The sequence below is a fragment of the Biomphalaria glabrata genome, chromosome 10 (assembly GCF_947242115.1).
Source record: "Biomphalaria glabrata chromosome 10, xgBioGlab47.1, whole genome shotgun sequence".
Lineage (NCBI taxonomy): Eukaryota > Metazoa > Mollusca > Gastropoda > Planorbidae > Biomphalaria > Biomphalaria glabrata.
In genome coordinates, this window is record NC_074720.1 from 42276067 (window position 1) to 42294072 (window position 18006).

At 37.5% G+C, this 18006-nt stretch overlaps 1 protein-coding gene across 1 annotated transcript; it reads right to left on the minus strand.

Moving 5' to 3' along the window:
• Nucleotides 1-4828: 4828 nt before the first annotated feature.
• Nucleotides 4829-14022, minus strand: LOC106079297 (zinc finger CCCH domain-containing protein 14-like). Its single transcript, XM_013240450.2, has 2 exons — nt 12937-14022; nt 4829-7784 (listed from the first exon to the last, which is right to left on the minus strand). Exons 1-2 carry the CDS (start codon nt 13890-13892, stop codon nt 5825-5827), a joined length of 2916 nt encoding a protein of 971 aa, XP_013095904.2. The 5' UTR covers nt 13893-14022; the 3' UTR covers nt 4829-5824.
• Nucleotides 14023-18006: the final 3984 nt, after the last annotated feature.

Sequence of the window (18006 nt, forward strand, 5' to 3'; positions counted from 1 at the left end):
GCTTGTAGTCCAAACAGGCAACATCAGATAAATGTATGACAGCACCAAAAAGACTCTCGGACCCTCCCAAAGTCAGCACCTCTAAAAACTACTGTGGAAATCATCAACAGACAAAAGCAAACATGTGCACTGATGGGTCGAAGTCTCTGCCTCAGCCCCTGACGCTATCAATGAACTACTATGTACTGCACCTGTACCTACATAATTACCTAACCAACTAACCCTAAAACTCAACAAAAGCAAGATGGCTGCTGGCAATTCCCCCCCCCCACACACACACACACACACAATCTTCTGAAACAGTGCTAAATTACATTAGGCGCATTCCTCGTTCCATATGCTAGGACAAATTTGTACAAATGCTCCTTCTTCCCTAGTGCTATTAGAGCATGGAATGGGTTGCCTGAGCTAGCCAGGAAAACTTGGCAGAATTTAAGTCATTGGCTAGCATGCATGACACGTAGGACGTAATCATCTTTTTCTTTGAAGTAACGTCTGTATTAGATAAGAAATGTTGGCAAGGTGATGTGCCACGGGACCTGCCGGATGCTAAGATCGTCACCCTGTACAAGAATCAAGGTGACCTAAGGGGATTGCAAAAATTGCTTCCGGCCTTCGATCTAGTCAACAGAGATGGCCTCTACAAATTTACAGGGGTTGTGACTCAAGATAATCATGCTAACAATTCGAAGTTCATACCAGTACCATAAGACCAGGAAGCCAGCTTTATTCCATGCATCGTACACGCAACCACTATTAAGTATCTACCACTTTTATAGCACCGTACTTACAATTGTTAGACCCTTATTTGAAGTATAACTTTTTGTTTGTTAATAGCCAAAAGAAATATTCATATCAAACTATTAATGGATTGCAATGAAATTATGAATTTTGAAGTCTTGATTAATTATTATTGCTTACTTTCTTTTTGGTCACTTCTAGTTAAATTATTTAAAAAAAAAAACTACCCACATTTTTTGTGTTTGTATCAAGTTTTATAACAGGGCGGACTGACTATATGGGTATTTCGACAAATGCCCGGTGGGCCGGTACCCAATTTGACCAGTAGGGTTACCGAAAGGGTCGCGTGGATACTCTTAAGGAACGTATTAATTTAAGATTTTATAATATTCTCTTTAAAAAAAATCTTTAACAGACTCGATAGTGTAATTTAATCAAACACATTTTCCAAAATTTGTAATAGCCTACATCCATAGACAGTACGTACGGTAGGCCTACTACTAGTAGACATGATTCTTTTAGGGCTTACATACTTAGCGATGGAAAAGCAACATGAGGCCTACATTTCTTAAGTTTGTGCAATATTAAGTCAGCTTAATAAAGTCTACTTGCTATAGTAGAGTGCTTAGTAGAAAAAATAATATTTATTTTAAGTTTTTGTGACACTTGTATCTTAAGTACATGGTTCATACAACTTTTGTGAAAATGAATTCCAGACATTTATCTTATGTTTTCCAGACTTACTAACAGTAAAAAGGATGGCTACCTGAGAATGCTGTATGCACTCTGGACTGCTGTATTCGTGATCTTGGGTTCAAACCCTGCCAATAACTAACCCCTGCCGTCCTGTGGGAGGTTTGGACTAGGGTGTAATAATAATTTTCAATTATGAAGAAGCATACGAAACAAGGGGGAAAAAAAGTCACATAATCTTGTAGCACTTAGACTTGGGCAATTTAATATATATAGAGTAGGCCTATATAGTTTAATAGGCCTAACTTAGTTGTAAAATCTTATTCTAAATCTCATAACTAGTCCAATAGTTGTATAGCTTTTTTATAGATATTTAGTGGCTTAAACATTAGATAGGCCTAGGCCTACTAGTTAAAAAGTAAAGACTTATTTAGACTAGCCTAGGTTAGATGGCCTACCTCTAGTAGGCCTATAATTCTATTGGAGGAGATAAATAAAGATCTAGAGTTAAAGTAACTGTATTGAAATTGAAATTTAATTTGTATTAGTGGCTTACTTATGTCTAATTCACAATAGGCCTATGCCTATGTCAATATTGACTTGTTTTTTTTTAACAGGGTAAAAATTGATCTAAATCTATATCATAACCATACTAGATTATAATTATAGATCTATATGCTAAGTATGCTAGATCTAAATCTAGACTTAGATCAAGACTTAATCTAGTAGTAGACCTAGTCCTAGTACTCTAAGTCATTTTAGTTTTTTGAGTTTAGACTCAAGATCAATATTCTACATTGACTAGATTTGGGGGGAAAAAAAAAGGGGGGGGGGAATAATCGCACATAGATCGAGGCTAAATCTAGTTGTAGACCTAGTAATCTAAGTCATTCTTGTGGCCTAGACTTTTAGTTTAGACTAAGATCTAGATCTATATTGACTAGATATAACTTGTTTTCTTTATTTAAAAGGGGGGGAGGGAGAGGGAATCGCGCATAGATCGAGACTAAATTAGGTAGCCTACTAAATCTAGTAGTAGACCTAGTATTCTAAGTCGAACATAGATAAAGACTAAATCTAGTTCTAGACCTAGTTATGGAAGTCATTCTAGAGGCATAGTCTTTTAGTTTAGACTCAAATGCGCATTGACAGCTGCCAAATAATGTACCTAAAAAACTAGGGGGGGGGGGGGGGGAATCGCACATAGATCGAGACTAACTCTAGGCTAGTAGAAAACCTAGATCTATTTAGAAGTGGCGCAGACTAAATCTAGAATTTAGTAGATCTAGTAGACCTAGACCCTAGAACAGATCTAGATCTAGTAGTAGTAATGAAAGTCGCGCTTAGATTGAGACTAAATCTAGTAGTAGACCTAGAATCCTAGATCTAGTAATCTATCTTGCGATCTTTTAGTTTAGACTCAAGATCTAGATATTCTATGTTGACATCATTGACGAGATATATTTGTTTTCTTTATTTAAAAAAAAAAGGGGGGATGGGGAGTTTCGCGCATGCATAAATAAATCTAGGCCAAAAACTTTCTGACCTTTGGTAGCCTAACTGAAATTTGATCGACCATCTAGATCAGCGATGCCCAAAATACGGCCCGCGGGCCAGATCCGGCCCGCGACTTGGTTCCATCCGGCCCACCGAAACGTCGGCACAAAGAGTAAAAAATCCCCCTCTTTTCCAAAAAAAAAAAAATGTTGAGAAATGCATTCTACTTCTAACATTGGATTGGCACCATGACCTTTAACATTTATACGTTTATGAAATGGGAGAGTTGAAGTGGAATTTAGAATCTCATTTTTTTTTTGGAAACGATAATAAGCCAACATATTTGATTTGTATAGAAAGTGTAGCCGTTGTATTTTTTTTTTTAACAACAGATAAACGGCATTATAAAACATATAAAATATTATACCATTCTAAGTTTGTGCGCGAATAAAAAGATTTTTAAACTACGCCTAGAAAATGGAGGATCGATGGGAATATTTACCAAAAAAAGAGACAAGAAAATGAATAGTTGGCTAGCTAGCTATAATTTTGCTCGCATTTTAAGTAGAGAAATGAAACCAGTTTTCAACGCAAAAAAGACAAAAAGATATCTTTCAGATATCCTATTAATTAATCTAAGCACAGTAAGTAGAAACTTCTAGATCAACCGGTTTCTATTAAAATTGTTTTACGTTAATTTTTTTTTTCGTTTTTGTACCTTTTCAGTCTTGTGGCCCGCGACACGAGTGTCGGAAATTAATTTGGCCCGCAGGTTGAATTAGGTTGGGCATCACTGATCTAGATAATATAGACTGACAGTCACTGAGTCACTGACAGCAGTCATAATAAACTAGTTACTAGTCTAGGACTAGATCTATTACTAAATTTGATTTAAGTCTACAGTACACCGTCTAGAAATTGGCTGGCATTTCACAGACATGCCGTGGATTGCGCATGCTTTCACAATAGATCTAGTAGGCCTATTAATGGAAGCCTCTAAGCCCAACTAGATCTAGCAGCCTAGCGTTTTACCGGTTACGACGCCTGAATGACATCGGATTAATTTTTTTTTTTCAAATTCCACACTTTTTCCAAACATTTAACAAAATTGCCTCGAAAAGTGGCAATTTTCCAGACTTTTTTAAGACTGAAATCTGAATTTTGAAATTCCAGACTTTTTCCAGACCGCGTACGAACCCTGTAAGTAGTGGTACGTTAGATTTAGTCAGTTCACTATATGCATGCGTACAGTATCGATAGGTTATCAAACTTTTAACGATTTTGAGGACAGATAGGCCTAGAATTGGAGGCACAGTGTATGATATACAGTCTTCCCTTTCAATTTTAGTAGAATTTCTTTGGTCTCGCTTCCAGCAATGCACCATTCATTTCTTTGGGACCTAAGTTTCCTATCATTTGAAATTTTGCTGGTCTAACACATTGTAGTGAGAGAGGGCGGGTACAATCTGTTAGCCACTTATTGTTAAGTCAATGAAATCTCCTATACTACCATGATGACCAAAACAGAACCAAAATCTTTCAACTCTTTTTTCAACGTTTTATAATGTAATTAAACTTTTGAGTTGTTACACTAAAGATTAAAATATTCTCCATCTATACCAGGGGTTCTCAGCCTGTGGGTCATGACCCTCTTGGGGATCGATTGATGATTTGCCAGGGGTCGCCAAAGACCGTCGAAAATATGGATTGTTATTGTCTATTCTTCTATTGCTGTATGTGTGTGTGTGTGGGGGGGGGGGGGGTCGCAGCAGAGCGGGGATTGTAAAAAGGGGTAGCCGAGCATAAAAGGTTGAGAACCGCTGATCTACACCTACCAACTGAACTAGTATGATAGAAGTTCTACATTGAAATGTGAACAAATAAAATAACAATCACAAAAGACTTGATGTTTAATTCATAAGAAAACAATAACATACTAATAGTCAGCAAATACTTAGTGCAAACCCATTGCTAGTTATTACTATCATACCATAACAATTAGTAGTGATTGAATGAACCTAAAAGAAACTTGTCAGCACATATTCAGATTTGTAACAACATAGTTTCAATGAAATAAATGTAAAATCACATCCAATGGAAACAAGGCTTACTATCTTCCATAGCAATGATTATTTTAAAAAAATTATGAACAAAAAAGTTCAGTTGGGAGGGTCAATATAGTGTCACATTCATAACTGATCAGATTACAAGTCAACAAAGAGTTGATCAGATTATTTGAAGTCAATATAGTGTAACAATTGATCAGATTATCAATAGTCGATATTGTGTCAAATTTTGTCAACGAGGCCGTCACGCTATCAAATTCCCAACACAAGTGTCACGCATTTGACCAGTGGTTGTGGCTTGCAATCATCACATTTAAACATCACAAAAACTATTTTTTCAAAATCATTAAAACAAGATCAACAACCATTCAGTTACTGTTACTTTATATTATGTCTATATCCATTTAGCTTGCATTAAACTGAACTCTATAATACTTGGGTATAGGATCTTTCTGAAATAGACATTAGCTAGTTTTACAACACTAAAAAGAGTACAGCATTAGCTGGTGTACAATATCACTGCAAGTTCATAGGATGGTGAGCTTGATTCAAAGAACCTGTACAAAGTAGCCTAATCCATCTACTGAGTAGTACACAGTAGGTCAACTATTTAACTAGAATACAGGCTAAAATTACACCAGAAAATGTTTGGTATATAAATAACTTTCTAAATAAGATGTTTTCATGCTCTGGAGGTTGAACGTTATTCAGCAATATACTGAAACAAACATTTAATTCCTATACTGAATTTGTTTAAATTGGTTGGACTACATTTTGTTTTTCAGATATTGTTCATTAAATCTGATCTTAAAGGGTCTCTAAAAACATTACTGGCTGGTGGAAGATACTGCAGCTGAATGAGACGGGCTCACTGTAGATTTACTAGTAACAGTAGTATCCACACCGGAGACCTGCTGTTTAGTTTTGGAGGTTTCACTTTGTGCCTGCCACTTCAGTTTACTTCGGCCAGGCAACGGAGGATGGTAGAATGTACAGGTTGAATTCTTGCAGGTTGATCCAAAGCGACAAGGCTTGGGATGTAAGAACACACAGTTTATGTTGTAACAGTTTGGGAAATATCGACAAGTGACCTGCGATGAGGCGCTGTAACTAGGTGGTGGTGGTGGTGCTGTCGAGAGTATTACATGAGGCTGTGGGATGGTGATGACATGAGCAGCACTGCTAAGGTTAGGCCTGCGACTGGTGTGGGTAAAAGGGCAATCCGGTCGGCTACACTTGGAGTCAAATTTGCAGTTGGGGTGTATGAACAAGCATTTATCTCCAAACTTGCAGTTAGGGAATGTCTTACAATGCATGGTTGGGTGGTGGTACTCACACCCAGCGCCTGCTGCACAAGCTGGCCAGAATTTACACCTTTCTGACATTTTAGCCTTTTTTAGAGCAGACACAAGGTTATCTTCCCCATTTTCTGGATTTTGATCAAATGTAACCTTATTTATGACATCTTTATCTTCATGTTCATCATCTGAGTCTCTGAGATTTATTGAAAACTGCTGTATTCTAGGAGGTTGCATCTTACTGGATAGTACTTGGCTGACTTGAGTCAAGGGAAGAATACTCTGCTGAAGGGCAGATCTTGTCTGAGCTGTCAAGAGATCAAGAAGCAGTTTTTCCTTTTGTGTTTCAGCAGCCTGTAAAGGTATAGCTACTCCAGGGTGAGCCTGCCTGCTATCTGAGACATCAAACTGTCTTTCATCTACTCCATCCAGTGTTACAATGAACCTGGTGCCTGCCTTAGAGTCTTCCACTTTCCCCACAGCCTTTGCACTGTCCACGTCTTCGTCATCTATCTCTCCAACAACATTGGTGATATCATCGTCTTCCAGGTCTAAAGTGAACTCGTCATGCTGGTCCAACATCTCAGGCTCCAGGTCATCATCCAACATCTGGGCCAGGTCGTCAGACATGTTCTCCTCAGCATCACTCGTCTTGACATCTCGAGTTTCATCTAGATCTAAAACATCCTCCTCAGCGGCACCCGCCAGAGTGTCATTGTCACAGCAAACAACTCTACTGTCTGGACTGGCAGTCACCTTTGCTTTGTCACTTGCCCTTATAGAAGATTTGAGTGACTGGACAGCGGCTTCACACTGTTTCTGCACCGCTGCTTTACCCAGCCTGGAGATCACCCTTGAGCCAGACCTGCCCCTAACTTCTTCTGGTCTCAACTTTAATTTATTTAGTTGAATGTCATTTCTGACATCAGAAGACCTTCTTTTTACTATGACTTTACCCAATCTAGAGGTGATAGAGCTTTTGACATCAACAACAGAACTGTCTTCTCTTTCAACTTTGATATCCTTAGGTGAGACAACTCTGGCTGTAATTTGGAAATTCTTCACGGCTCCAATGTCAGCGTCTCCTTTCACTTGTCTTTCTATTTGAATGTAAGTCTCTTTCGTTTCCTTTCCACTCTTCTCACTCGTGTGGACTGAATCAGATTTAGTAGACACATTGCGCTCATGTTCCACTGCTCTTTGCTGCTCTTCCCTCCTTGATCGGGAGGTCAAGCCTTTTTTATCTTTGCCTAGAGTGTGTCTGGCATCATTGTGAGAGAGATGCCTCAGCTCCGTGACACTACTGCTCTTACCACTGGAGGCCTCTTTCCTGGAGGGAATATACGGTGGTGGGCTAGGGTCTAACCTCTTGCGTTTTGGTGAATACTCGTTGGGCGAATCTCTGCGGCTGATGGGTCGTGTGGCAGCTACCTTGCGTTTGACAGCTATTGATTTCTCTGCCTCCGACATTGCTTTTAATAGTAAGGCCCTGAAGAAAGATAAAGAGTTATGAAAAGGTAATTCAATTAAATAAATAGGCAATAGATGTACAAGCCTTAACAGCCAGCAAATGTTTCAAATGATATAGTAACAAGGAAACATATTTCACCAGTGCTCATTACAAATATTGTATTTAGTATGAAAAGTATAAAAGACAATAAATGAAGTTTAATTTAATTTAAATATTGTATACAACCAATAGCTACAGAAGTAACTCTAAACATAGCCTACCAATGCATACACTTAGACACAGAGCTTGAGAAACACAATTTTTACAACCAAAAAAAAAATGCAACACAATTACATTCTCTAATAAAGTTAACACAAAACTTTAAATACAACCACGGAGGCTTGTCTGTATTTTTAAATAGAATTCTGATTATCTTTATCATAGTCTGCTGTAGCTTCAGTTTCTAGTTTCTTTGTTCCATCCTGCACAGCACTATTATTGACTTCTTCTTCATCTGAAGTTTCATCATCATCTGATTCATCAGAACTTGATTCATCTGAGCTGGATTGGTCTGACTTCTGGATTGCTCTTTTATTGATCACTGTCACTTTTAGATTTTTAGCTAGAACTTTCAAAGCCTCTGGGTTGATACGTGGCGGTTCCTCTTCACTATCAACAGGCAGCGCCCCCAGGGGGGCTTTTGTTCTAGTCCCACATTGTCGCAGCACTGAAACTGGTTCAGAAGGTTCCGTCCGAGATTTTTTATGGATGGAGTCCACAATAATAGCGGCAATGGACTGGTCACTAGAGTTTGATGTTCCAGCTAAGGGTTTAGAATCTGCCAACTTACTGCCCCTAAAGCTCAGGGGGGACTGGGTTGACGTAGAGACTATACACCGCCTTAATGCTAAAGAGTCACTCCCTGAGGTGCTACTCGGTGGACAAGAGTGGACTGAACATGGAGAGCCTGCATCCATTTTGCTGGAGGAAACAGGAGATTGTGGGACAGTATCTTCCGTTAAATGTCTCTCTGAATCATGGGACAGTGTTTTTGCCTGGTTGTTGACAGGTGGTGATGTTTTATCTGCTGAAAGCTTGGTGCTTCCATTTCCTTTATCTAATTTTGAAAGAGAGTACACATATTTAGCATTACACTTTTTTGTCTGCAAGTGATCTAGAGCTTTCAGAGCACTGAAAGCAGTCAATGTTTGACGCTGACTAGACGTATTACAAGACGTTAAATCGCTGTTTTTTGGTTCAGGTGTCTCCACCATGCTGTCTTTGTCTGTCAATGTATCAGAAGCAGCGTCTACACTTTCCACTGGCCCATTGTTGGTTTCAAATGCATACAAAACTTGCTGAATCTGTAATTTGGCCAGAGGTAACTGATGTGCCTTTAATTTCCTGAGAGATGACTCCACCATTTTGGAAAAGAGGCTGATGTCATCATTATTTTCCTGTGATGATTTGATGACATCTTCCAACACTTGCTTGATGTCGCCCAGTGAGACTGACTCAGACGCTTTAAACATCTTCAACTGAGGCTGGCCATCCCCCTCTGTAGAGTTCTTGGTATCTGTGGCTCTGAAGGATAAAAAATAAAGAGCCTGAAGATGTAAGAAATGTATAAAGCATGCAAGACACAGATCTACCTATTACACAACTAAGTAACTTCATCATTGTACCTTACAGACAATGGTACTACAAAGTCAACATATTACTACTATCAGCACTATGTAAACATTGTATTGAAAGAAAAATTGATTACAAAAAAAAAAATTGAAGAAAAAAAAAAAGCATTTTCAGAGATTAAAATTATAACTTTAAAACCATATTAAAAGAAAAAAAAATTAAATTAAAGTCTCTCAGTCTGTCTATTGCAAAAATGAAAATGAGCAACAACATACCTGAAATGGTCATCTGGTCAAATGTCCACTTCAACCCCCAAATTTCGGGAAAAATTCTTCATCGTAAGATTTATTTCTCTTAAAAACGTTTAAATGAGATCGTTCTAGAAAAGACGTTTTAATGACCTCATTATTCAAGTAATCTTCTCACCATCACAATAGACAGACTGGAAATTGTCTCCAAATTTCAAAAAGTGACAAGTGGTATTAGACAAATACATTGACCAATGAGAACACATCATAGAACAAAAATTAATACTTGGTTAAAGAATAATACACAAACAATGGCAAACATAACATGTATACTTTTGAAAGGTAACATTCTAAACTAGTGACAAATGGACATACATAAGTACATATACATTGTTACATCCAATGCCATAATGTATTGGATTTAACAATGGGTTTTTTTAAAACTATAAATTAAAAAGACTAGATTGTTTTATTATATGCCATTCCACCATAGAATGTGCTGTCTGAACCATGCAGGAAAATCAAAGTTTAAATCTCTAACAATCAGATAAAATTACCAGGACAGAAAATAATGATGTGAAATGTCAAATTTATAATCTAATGGGGTAGTTCCGTATCTCTTCTCAGTCACGTGGGTGTGTTGTTTACATTAATGACCTCATTGATTTCATTGTCATTTAAACATGAAAATAGTCTAGATCTAGACATCTTTAAGTCATAAAAAGTATTCTACAATAATTCACTAATTTTTATGATTATTTAGCAGGTCTACTAGATCTAGGCCAGCACTAAATCTAGATCTACATCTTATCATAGGAAGATATCGCTATTATTGCCATGTATAAGACCACAGTCACGTGACTTTTTATAAAGTAGGTCAGAAATTCAGAACTTCCTCATTTAATCCCTACCCAGAGGACTAAGTAATTTAGTAGAGCTACCGGTACTTAAAGTAACTTTTCTTTAGGAATTTTACAGGCATGAAAACTTAACTTTTTGTTTACATGCAGATTATTTAATTTTAAGTTGCAGGCATTATTTTTTAATTCACAAACTAGAAGCAACTATTACAATGTACAATTAAATACCTAAAACACTTTGGGGCAAGTGAACTAAGTTCACAACTTGGGGGCAACAGCTGACTAATAACCTTGCTTCTATGGGGCAACAGCTGACTAAGAACCTTGCTTCTATGGGGCAACAGCTGACTAACAACCTTGTTTCTATGGGGCAACAGCTGAGTAACAACCTTGCTTCTGTGGGGCAACAACTGCCTAACAACATTAACTCTGGCCAAAATATATCAAGAACTCTTTAGAGCTGAGTGTGAGCTGGAACAAACAGATTTGGGCTTTTGATGGGCTTGTTTCTGTAGCTTAAACCCTTAGACAGATTGCCCTTTAAATACATCTAGGTATTAGCTTCTAAGAGGATTGGGGAAGCATTGAACCCTTAGATTGCCCTTTAAATTGGGGTAGCATATATTTGGAAATCAGTTTGTTAAGGTATTTATATATATATTTGTAAGCTTAGTAATCCTAGTATATAAATAATACCAAGATTTATTTTTATCCATTAAAAAATCATACAAATGAGTAGACAGAAAAAGACAAAAATGAAAGATTAATGCCTTAATGGGTAGGATGATGGGGATGTTTTAGTTTAGATTCTAATTTTTTATAAAGTTTTTTTTGTATGTTTTTTATTTTTAAAAACTATTTGTTTCAATACGTTAAATGGGATTGCCAGCACACTTAATTATCACAGCTGATGCTTTATCATGGTGAAGCTTTACAATGTACAGAGTTTTAGATTAAAAAATCCATTTAAATCAGGAAAAAAACACACTTTAAGATGAATAAAACTATAGGATTCTTTAAATGCTAAAGAGTTTTATGGAGGTGAGACAGCTGCTTAAAAGGAAGAGAGTCAGCTTCATTTATATTAGAGAATGTCATTCTATTTAAAAAGCAGCCTCATCTAATCTTGAGAGCTCTGCATCTTAATCAAATGAAGTTTAAATTGATAAACAAAAGCTCAAGATAAAAAAAAAATAGCTAAATACCCTAAAGCCAAAGGACTTTTAATGAAACATCGTTTGAAGATGACATACAGAAAAAAGAGAGAGAGGGACACAAATAATACCTCTCAGACTATTGATAAACCGAAAAAAACAAACTCTCTTGTATATTTTTTTAAAAAGTTAAGCTCTTCTTTCTATGGGCCAAATGATGTTAAGGTCACCTATTTCTATGGCCCACTGCTAACAAGGGTGTCATGTGGCCAACATATCAACCCACTGCCTTTACTCCCCCCCCCAACTAATGTCAGGTAACTATTAGAGCTGGGTGGACTCAGAAGCACCCTAAAGATCCTGAAATTAAAAATCCCAGTCATCACCAGGATTCGAATCAGTACCCCCTCGGTTCAGAAGCCAAGCGCTTTACCATTAAGCAAACATGCATCCAATACACATTTTTTTTTTTAAATGTTATTATTAAAGCATTAAATTACTTTAAATTTGTTTTCCCAACTCCCTAACTCAGAATTAGTAATTATTCCCAAATTCTGAAGAAACTTGACAAGATTATTTGACATTTCAAATCAAGTTGTACACCTGAAAGTTAGCATTTCTATTTATTTAAATGCCAACCCTAACACTGATTTTAAGCAATTACAATTAAATAATTTCAATATTTAAACTTTATACACAATTAACAAGCAGCTAAAAGTAATTAAAGTAAGTTTCAATAGAAAAAAAGCTTTATTAATTAACACAATTCAGTGTAAACAAAGCCTTAAATTAGGTGTCCTTAACACAATTTTTAGTGTATAATATCACAGAAAATATATGTGTATATCTTCTATTTCTAGCGTTTGTAAAACATCTTTTTATTTTATGTACATTTCTATAACATAATGGCTACTGTTCAGTAAATCAAAAAGTATTTTTTCAACAAAAGAATATCATAATCATACTACAGACATCTACTAGTCAAAATCTCTTTTTTCAAATAAATATTTAATAATATGTCAAATTTAGTAGTACTATTAATTTTATTTTCATATTTTAGGAAAAATTCTTCGTAATTTATAGTATGAAAAGTATTCTGCCTATTTTTCTCTTCTTCCAAACAACTGATAATAGTGACTACAGACACCCCACTATAAATGTCAATTCTTCGGTTGCGTTTTTTTTTTAAATTTTAATATATAGGATGAAGCATAATGACAATATTAAGCTTATATATATCATATAATATTATACCGGTATCGTGACTTATAAATATTTTAAAAACTTTAATTTATACCTGTTAGCCTGTAAAGAAGCAGGAACACTTGATCTACGAGAAGTTACTTTGACCACACTTGCAACACTACCAACTGCTGGATTATATGGATCATATTCTTCTTCATCGTTGTCACTTTTCTTACTCACATGAGCAACAACTGAAGTCGGTATTTTTCGTTTCCTATTTACTGCTGGAAGATGGTCATTTGGTTTATCAGGTGTTGGGCTACGACTTCTGCGCTCACTTGGTGCAGAGATGACTTTAGCACTAGGTTTGTTTGATCCTATCAATTTTAACACTTTGCTGTCTTCAGACACTGATTTTTTCACTTCTTCTTCTGTAGTTTCTAATTCCTCAGCAAGTTCATCTGCTTGGGCACCCGTTACTAGTAACTGTCTTACATCTTCAACATCTTCTTGCATGATGCTATGACTCTGAGTCGTTTTGTTAACATCAACTTCTTTACTACTTTCATGAGGTAGTTCGATAGAATCAGATTCTATTTGTGGTTTTGATTTTAAATTAATGTCTTTATCTGGATCTATGTTGGTCTCAACTTCATCTTTATCTAAAGCTAAAGGTTTTAATTGTACACTACTAGATTCATTCTTATCTGAAGTTTCATTCTTTTTCTTCGAAGATTCACTGTTGTGTTTCTTTGATTTCTTTTTGTCTTTACCTTCTTTTTTATCTTTTTTTCGTTCTTTTGTAGCTTTAGTTTTCAATTTATCACTAGACTCAACAGTAATAGTCTGTAATTTACCAAGAAGTCCGTGTAGCCATCCAGTAAAAGCGTCAGTGTTGGTCCCTAAGAAAAGACACAAATCGCTGCTCATTTGAGAGCGACTTTTCTTGTTAGCGACCATGACCATGATGTAGTCAGGAAGCTCGTCGTCAACATAAGCACCAAGCTCCATTAATTTCGCTTTGATAGCGGAACGAATTTTTTGACTTATCTCCGTACTAACTTCCATTTTGTTAGAAAATTAATTTGCAAGCACGCTAAAGCGTGCAATATTATGTTAAAAACAACAAAACAACGGCGAACGATCGACGTCTTCCAAACAGCATAAAACGGAAGTGGCCATAGAAGTTATCCCCCTTTTCGTTTCGTTCGCCAGATGGGGTTGCAGTTTGATTAAAAAGGGGGAAGGGGGTGGGTGCCAGACCTAGACCTAGTTAGGAAATTTATTCCTATATGATCTTAGATCTCTATATCTATCTATTATATCTATATATATATATAATATGTAGATGTAGTTATACATATTATAGATTTAAATCTATGAAGATCTATATAGATCTATTCTTAGTGATGGGAACTAAACTAAATTTTTTTAGTTAAACTAAAACTAAGTTTGAACTAAAAAAAAGTAATTAAACTTTTAGTTAATCACAAATTGAAAAAATTAGTTAAACTAAACTAAGAAACTTTAGTTAAACTTTTACTAACTATTTTGACCTTTTTTAAGGACGAAACAGCCAAAAATGAAAAATATAAACAACAACCAATCTCTTTAGCAAAATGTAATAAACATTTATTTGTGCACATAAAAAAAGATTTAAATGTCTTTATGGGATAGATGTAGATCACTAGATTAGACTAGAATGATACTATTGTTATGACTTTGCCATGCGCACCGCCATCCAAGATAGTGCAGAAAGAAGGTGCGCACTATCAGTGACCAGACAAGTCGGATGTTGACTTAAGAGACTAACGATTTCCGCCCAAGGAGAGAGCTAATATGGAGATGTTGTACTAAAGGCAGACGTTACTAAGTGTTTGTGATGTCCTCGTGTAAATAAACATCTATGTCTCGTTGAGTTGCCTCACTTCAGTTATTACAATTGGTTGTCAGAAGTGGGATTATAGGCAACTCAACGAGAGGAGGTAGGATTTACAATGGCAGCTTTGAAACGATTAGACCAACTCTCAGATAGAGTATAGAGAGCTTAGGAAGGAACTTCGTAACCGATATGAGATAATTGGTGGTACCAAGGAGGTGCTTACAGCTCGTCTCCGGCAAGCCTTGATAGATGAAGACGAAGATCCAGATACCTACTTATTTGAAATTGAACCGGAGATTTATGAGCTTATTGGCAAGATAAATGAAGCAATGTGTGAACAAATTAACAGTATGGGGAACAAGGTAGATAAAATGGTGTCTCGAATGAAAGAAGGGGTAGACTCGTTGATAAAGGAGCAGTTGCCTGTAGACTCGTTGGTCAAGAAGTTGCGTGGTCAAGACTGTGGACGACGGGGGATGGGAGCGGGCAGGGTTTGAACCCTCGACCGTCGATAAATCCGAACGACAGTCCAGCGCGCAAACCGCACGACCAGGCAGCCATTTTAGATCTATATAGTAAAGCAAAATTCTTTGCCTGCAGCTATACAGGAACACACTGGTGTTTAATAGAAAGCAGCAAAATGTAGATCTATAGAAGCAAGGAATTATCAGGATTTATCAAGCAGCGAAACTTGCTAGAAATATAATGAACACGTGTATTTTTTTTTAAGGCGGGAATAGCGGCCATTATAGGGTAAATGTCAATTTTAAGGCTTTCTAGTGACCTGTGCACCATCTAGTTTATTCTCCTCTCTATCCTTCATTATATATATTCTCCAAATTACATATATCTAAATATTTATTGGTATAACCGTATGTATGTTAAAAAAGTTTGTAAAATTTGTAATTAAACTTTTTAGTTTGTAACTAAAAAAAATTAATTAAACTAGGATTTTAACTAAACTATTTTTTTTAAATTAAACTTTGGCCTTAACTAATTTTTTTTAGTTAAACTAAAAGTTAGCAACTTTTTATTTAACTTTTGCCCATCACTATCTATTCTAGATCTAGAGTCTAGTTTTTTAATGCTCCGTGCGCCAAAAAGAAAAAAGAATTTTCATTGTAATTCAAGTGAATTGGCACCAGTATGGATGTAAAAAAAAAAGACAATTGGGGCGGGAGTGTCATGGAATAGTGCATGATTCCGTAGTATACTAATTAGAAAGCCCTATATTTTTAAAACAACTTTTAGTCCAGAGTTTAAACTACATCAGGTGGTAAATAAATGCGCTTTTTAAATGCATTTTTTTTCAAGAATGTGTAGCACGGCCGTCTTCTGTATCTAGTAGGCCTAAAGCTTACATAATTATTTTTGTAGCTTTGGCGTTAATTAATTAACCCGGGCCTAACGACCGTAAGGGGCCCAAAGCCTGTGACGTACCAATCTGGGCATGTAGGTTCATTGCGTTTGGGCTCGTGGCCCACATGAGCCGATTAAAACTATAATACCTGCATTTGAATGCCTTTTTTTGCATATACAGACTACTCGATTTATTCGATAGGCCTACACACTAAATTTGTCTTGGGGGGGGGGGGGGGGGGGGTCCACCAACATATTCTTGAACCCAGGTCCACGAGTAGCCAACCTGGCTACGCCACTGAATCTAGCTATATGGTCAACTCGTCATTCAAATCCTTACTTAACTTTCCAAAAGTAAATGTCAGAGCTTGATGGACTGACAGACGCCCTAAGCAAAATTAGGCCTAGGCTCTATAATATAGTCAGGATTTAGACTTTTGGAAAATCGAATTGGGCCCATGTGTTTAGCCCTTTCTGGCCCCTCTATGTTTGCCCCATGAGGGTTCCATCAGGGCTTCATCTGGGCCCCCTAACTGAGCCCAGATTCAGCCCTTAGGGCCCCCGTTTGGGCCAACTTTCACCCCCCAAATAGGGCCCATGTGTTTAGCCCTTTCTGGTCCCTCTATGTTTGCCCCATACTGGCCCCATGAGGGTTCCATCAGGGCCCCCTAACTGAGCCCAGACTCAGCCCTAAGGGCCCCCGTTTGGGCCAACATTCATCCCCCAAATTGGGCCCATGTGTTTAGCCCTTTCTGGCCCCTCAATGTTTGGTCCATACTAGCCCCATGAGGGTTCCGTCAGGGTTTCATCTGGGCCCCCTAACTGAGCCCAGACTTGACCCTTAAGGGCCCTAATTGGGCTTTCATTAATTTTCCCCAAAGGGCCAAGTATCACTTACCCTGTTGGGGCCCACAAGTCCTTCCCCTTACTGGCCCCACAAGGGTTTAACACTCGGATTTTCTGGGCCCCCTAACTGAGCCCAGACTCAGCCCTTAGGGCCCCCGTTTGGGCCAACATTCATCCCCCACTTGGGGCCCATATGGTTAGCATGGGCTTGCCCAGTTGGGGCCCTTACTGGGCCCAAAATCTTTGCTATCAGGGGTGAGGAATGCAGTATTTCCCGTGGCTGCGCAGTCCCAGCTGTGACCTACATATTTTGTCACATCCAGGGCAAGCATAACCATTGTCCGCAGGCGGTCGATTTAGATTTTCTTTTCGCCGTCTGTGTTTGTCCTTAGCAGCAGATTATCTTTTGGTCACAAATGTGTATCCTGCTGCCTTCGTGAGAGACCTCCAGCTGTCTCGTTCTGAGGCCGCATGCAACCAGGTGCTCTCTTCTATGTCAGCCAAGGAAAGTTGACGCCTAAGATGGTCTTTGCAGCGTTTCCGTTGTGCGCATCTGTTACGTCGGCCACCTTTTAGCTCACCAAAAAAGACTGCCTTTGGCATACGTTCGTCTCCCATATGGGATATGTGCCCTGCCCAGCGCAACTGTCGGACCAAAAGAAGTCCTTTTATACTGACAATTTTTTTTAGACAAATACAATTCAAATACAGCCATTTTTTTTTCTTAAATGCCTTATATTCGACTATTTGTGTGTCGGCTTTGTTTGGATTGTCAGTGGAGGCGGGGCTAGGTGGTCATGTGACCCTTGACTTTTGAGTTGCCAGGTAATGCTGACCAGCGCTACTGATCAGAAATATTCTGGCTATATATTTATAGTCCAGTAGTTTGTCCTGCAACACTGCACCACATGATACCACCAGCTCAAAAAACTTTACAACTCAGGGCTCCAGAATAATGAATAATAATAAATATAAATAAATAAATTATAATAATAAAATAACACACACACACACAGTTACCACTCACCCCATAACCGCCTGAGTTATAATAGTATTATATTTCTCAGAAGAAACGGAGTCACTAACATTCATTCC

Excerpts from the sequence above, each read along its gene's own strand:
- LOC106079297 (XM_013240450.2), bottom strand. The coding sequence starts at position 13,892 with ATGGAAGTTAGTACGGAGATAAGTCAAAAAATTCGTTCCGCTATCAAA. Across the intron at positions 7,785-12,936 it reads GCTTCTTTACAGGCTAACAG|GGCCTTACTATTAAAAGCAA; the intron begins GTATAAATTAAA and ends ATCTTTCTTCAG.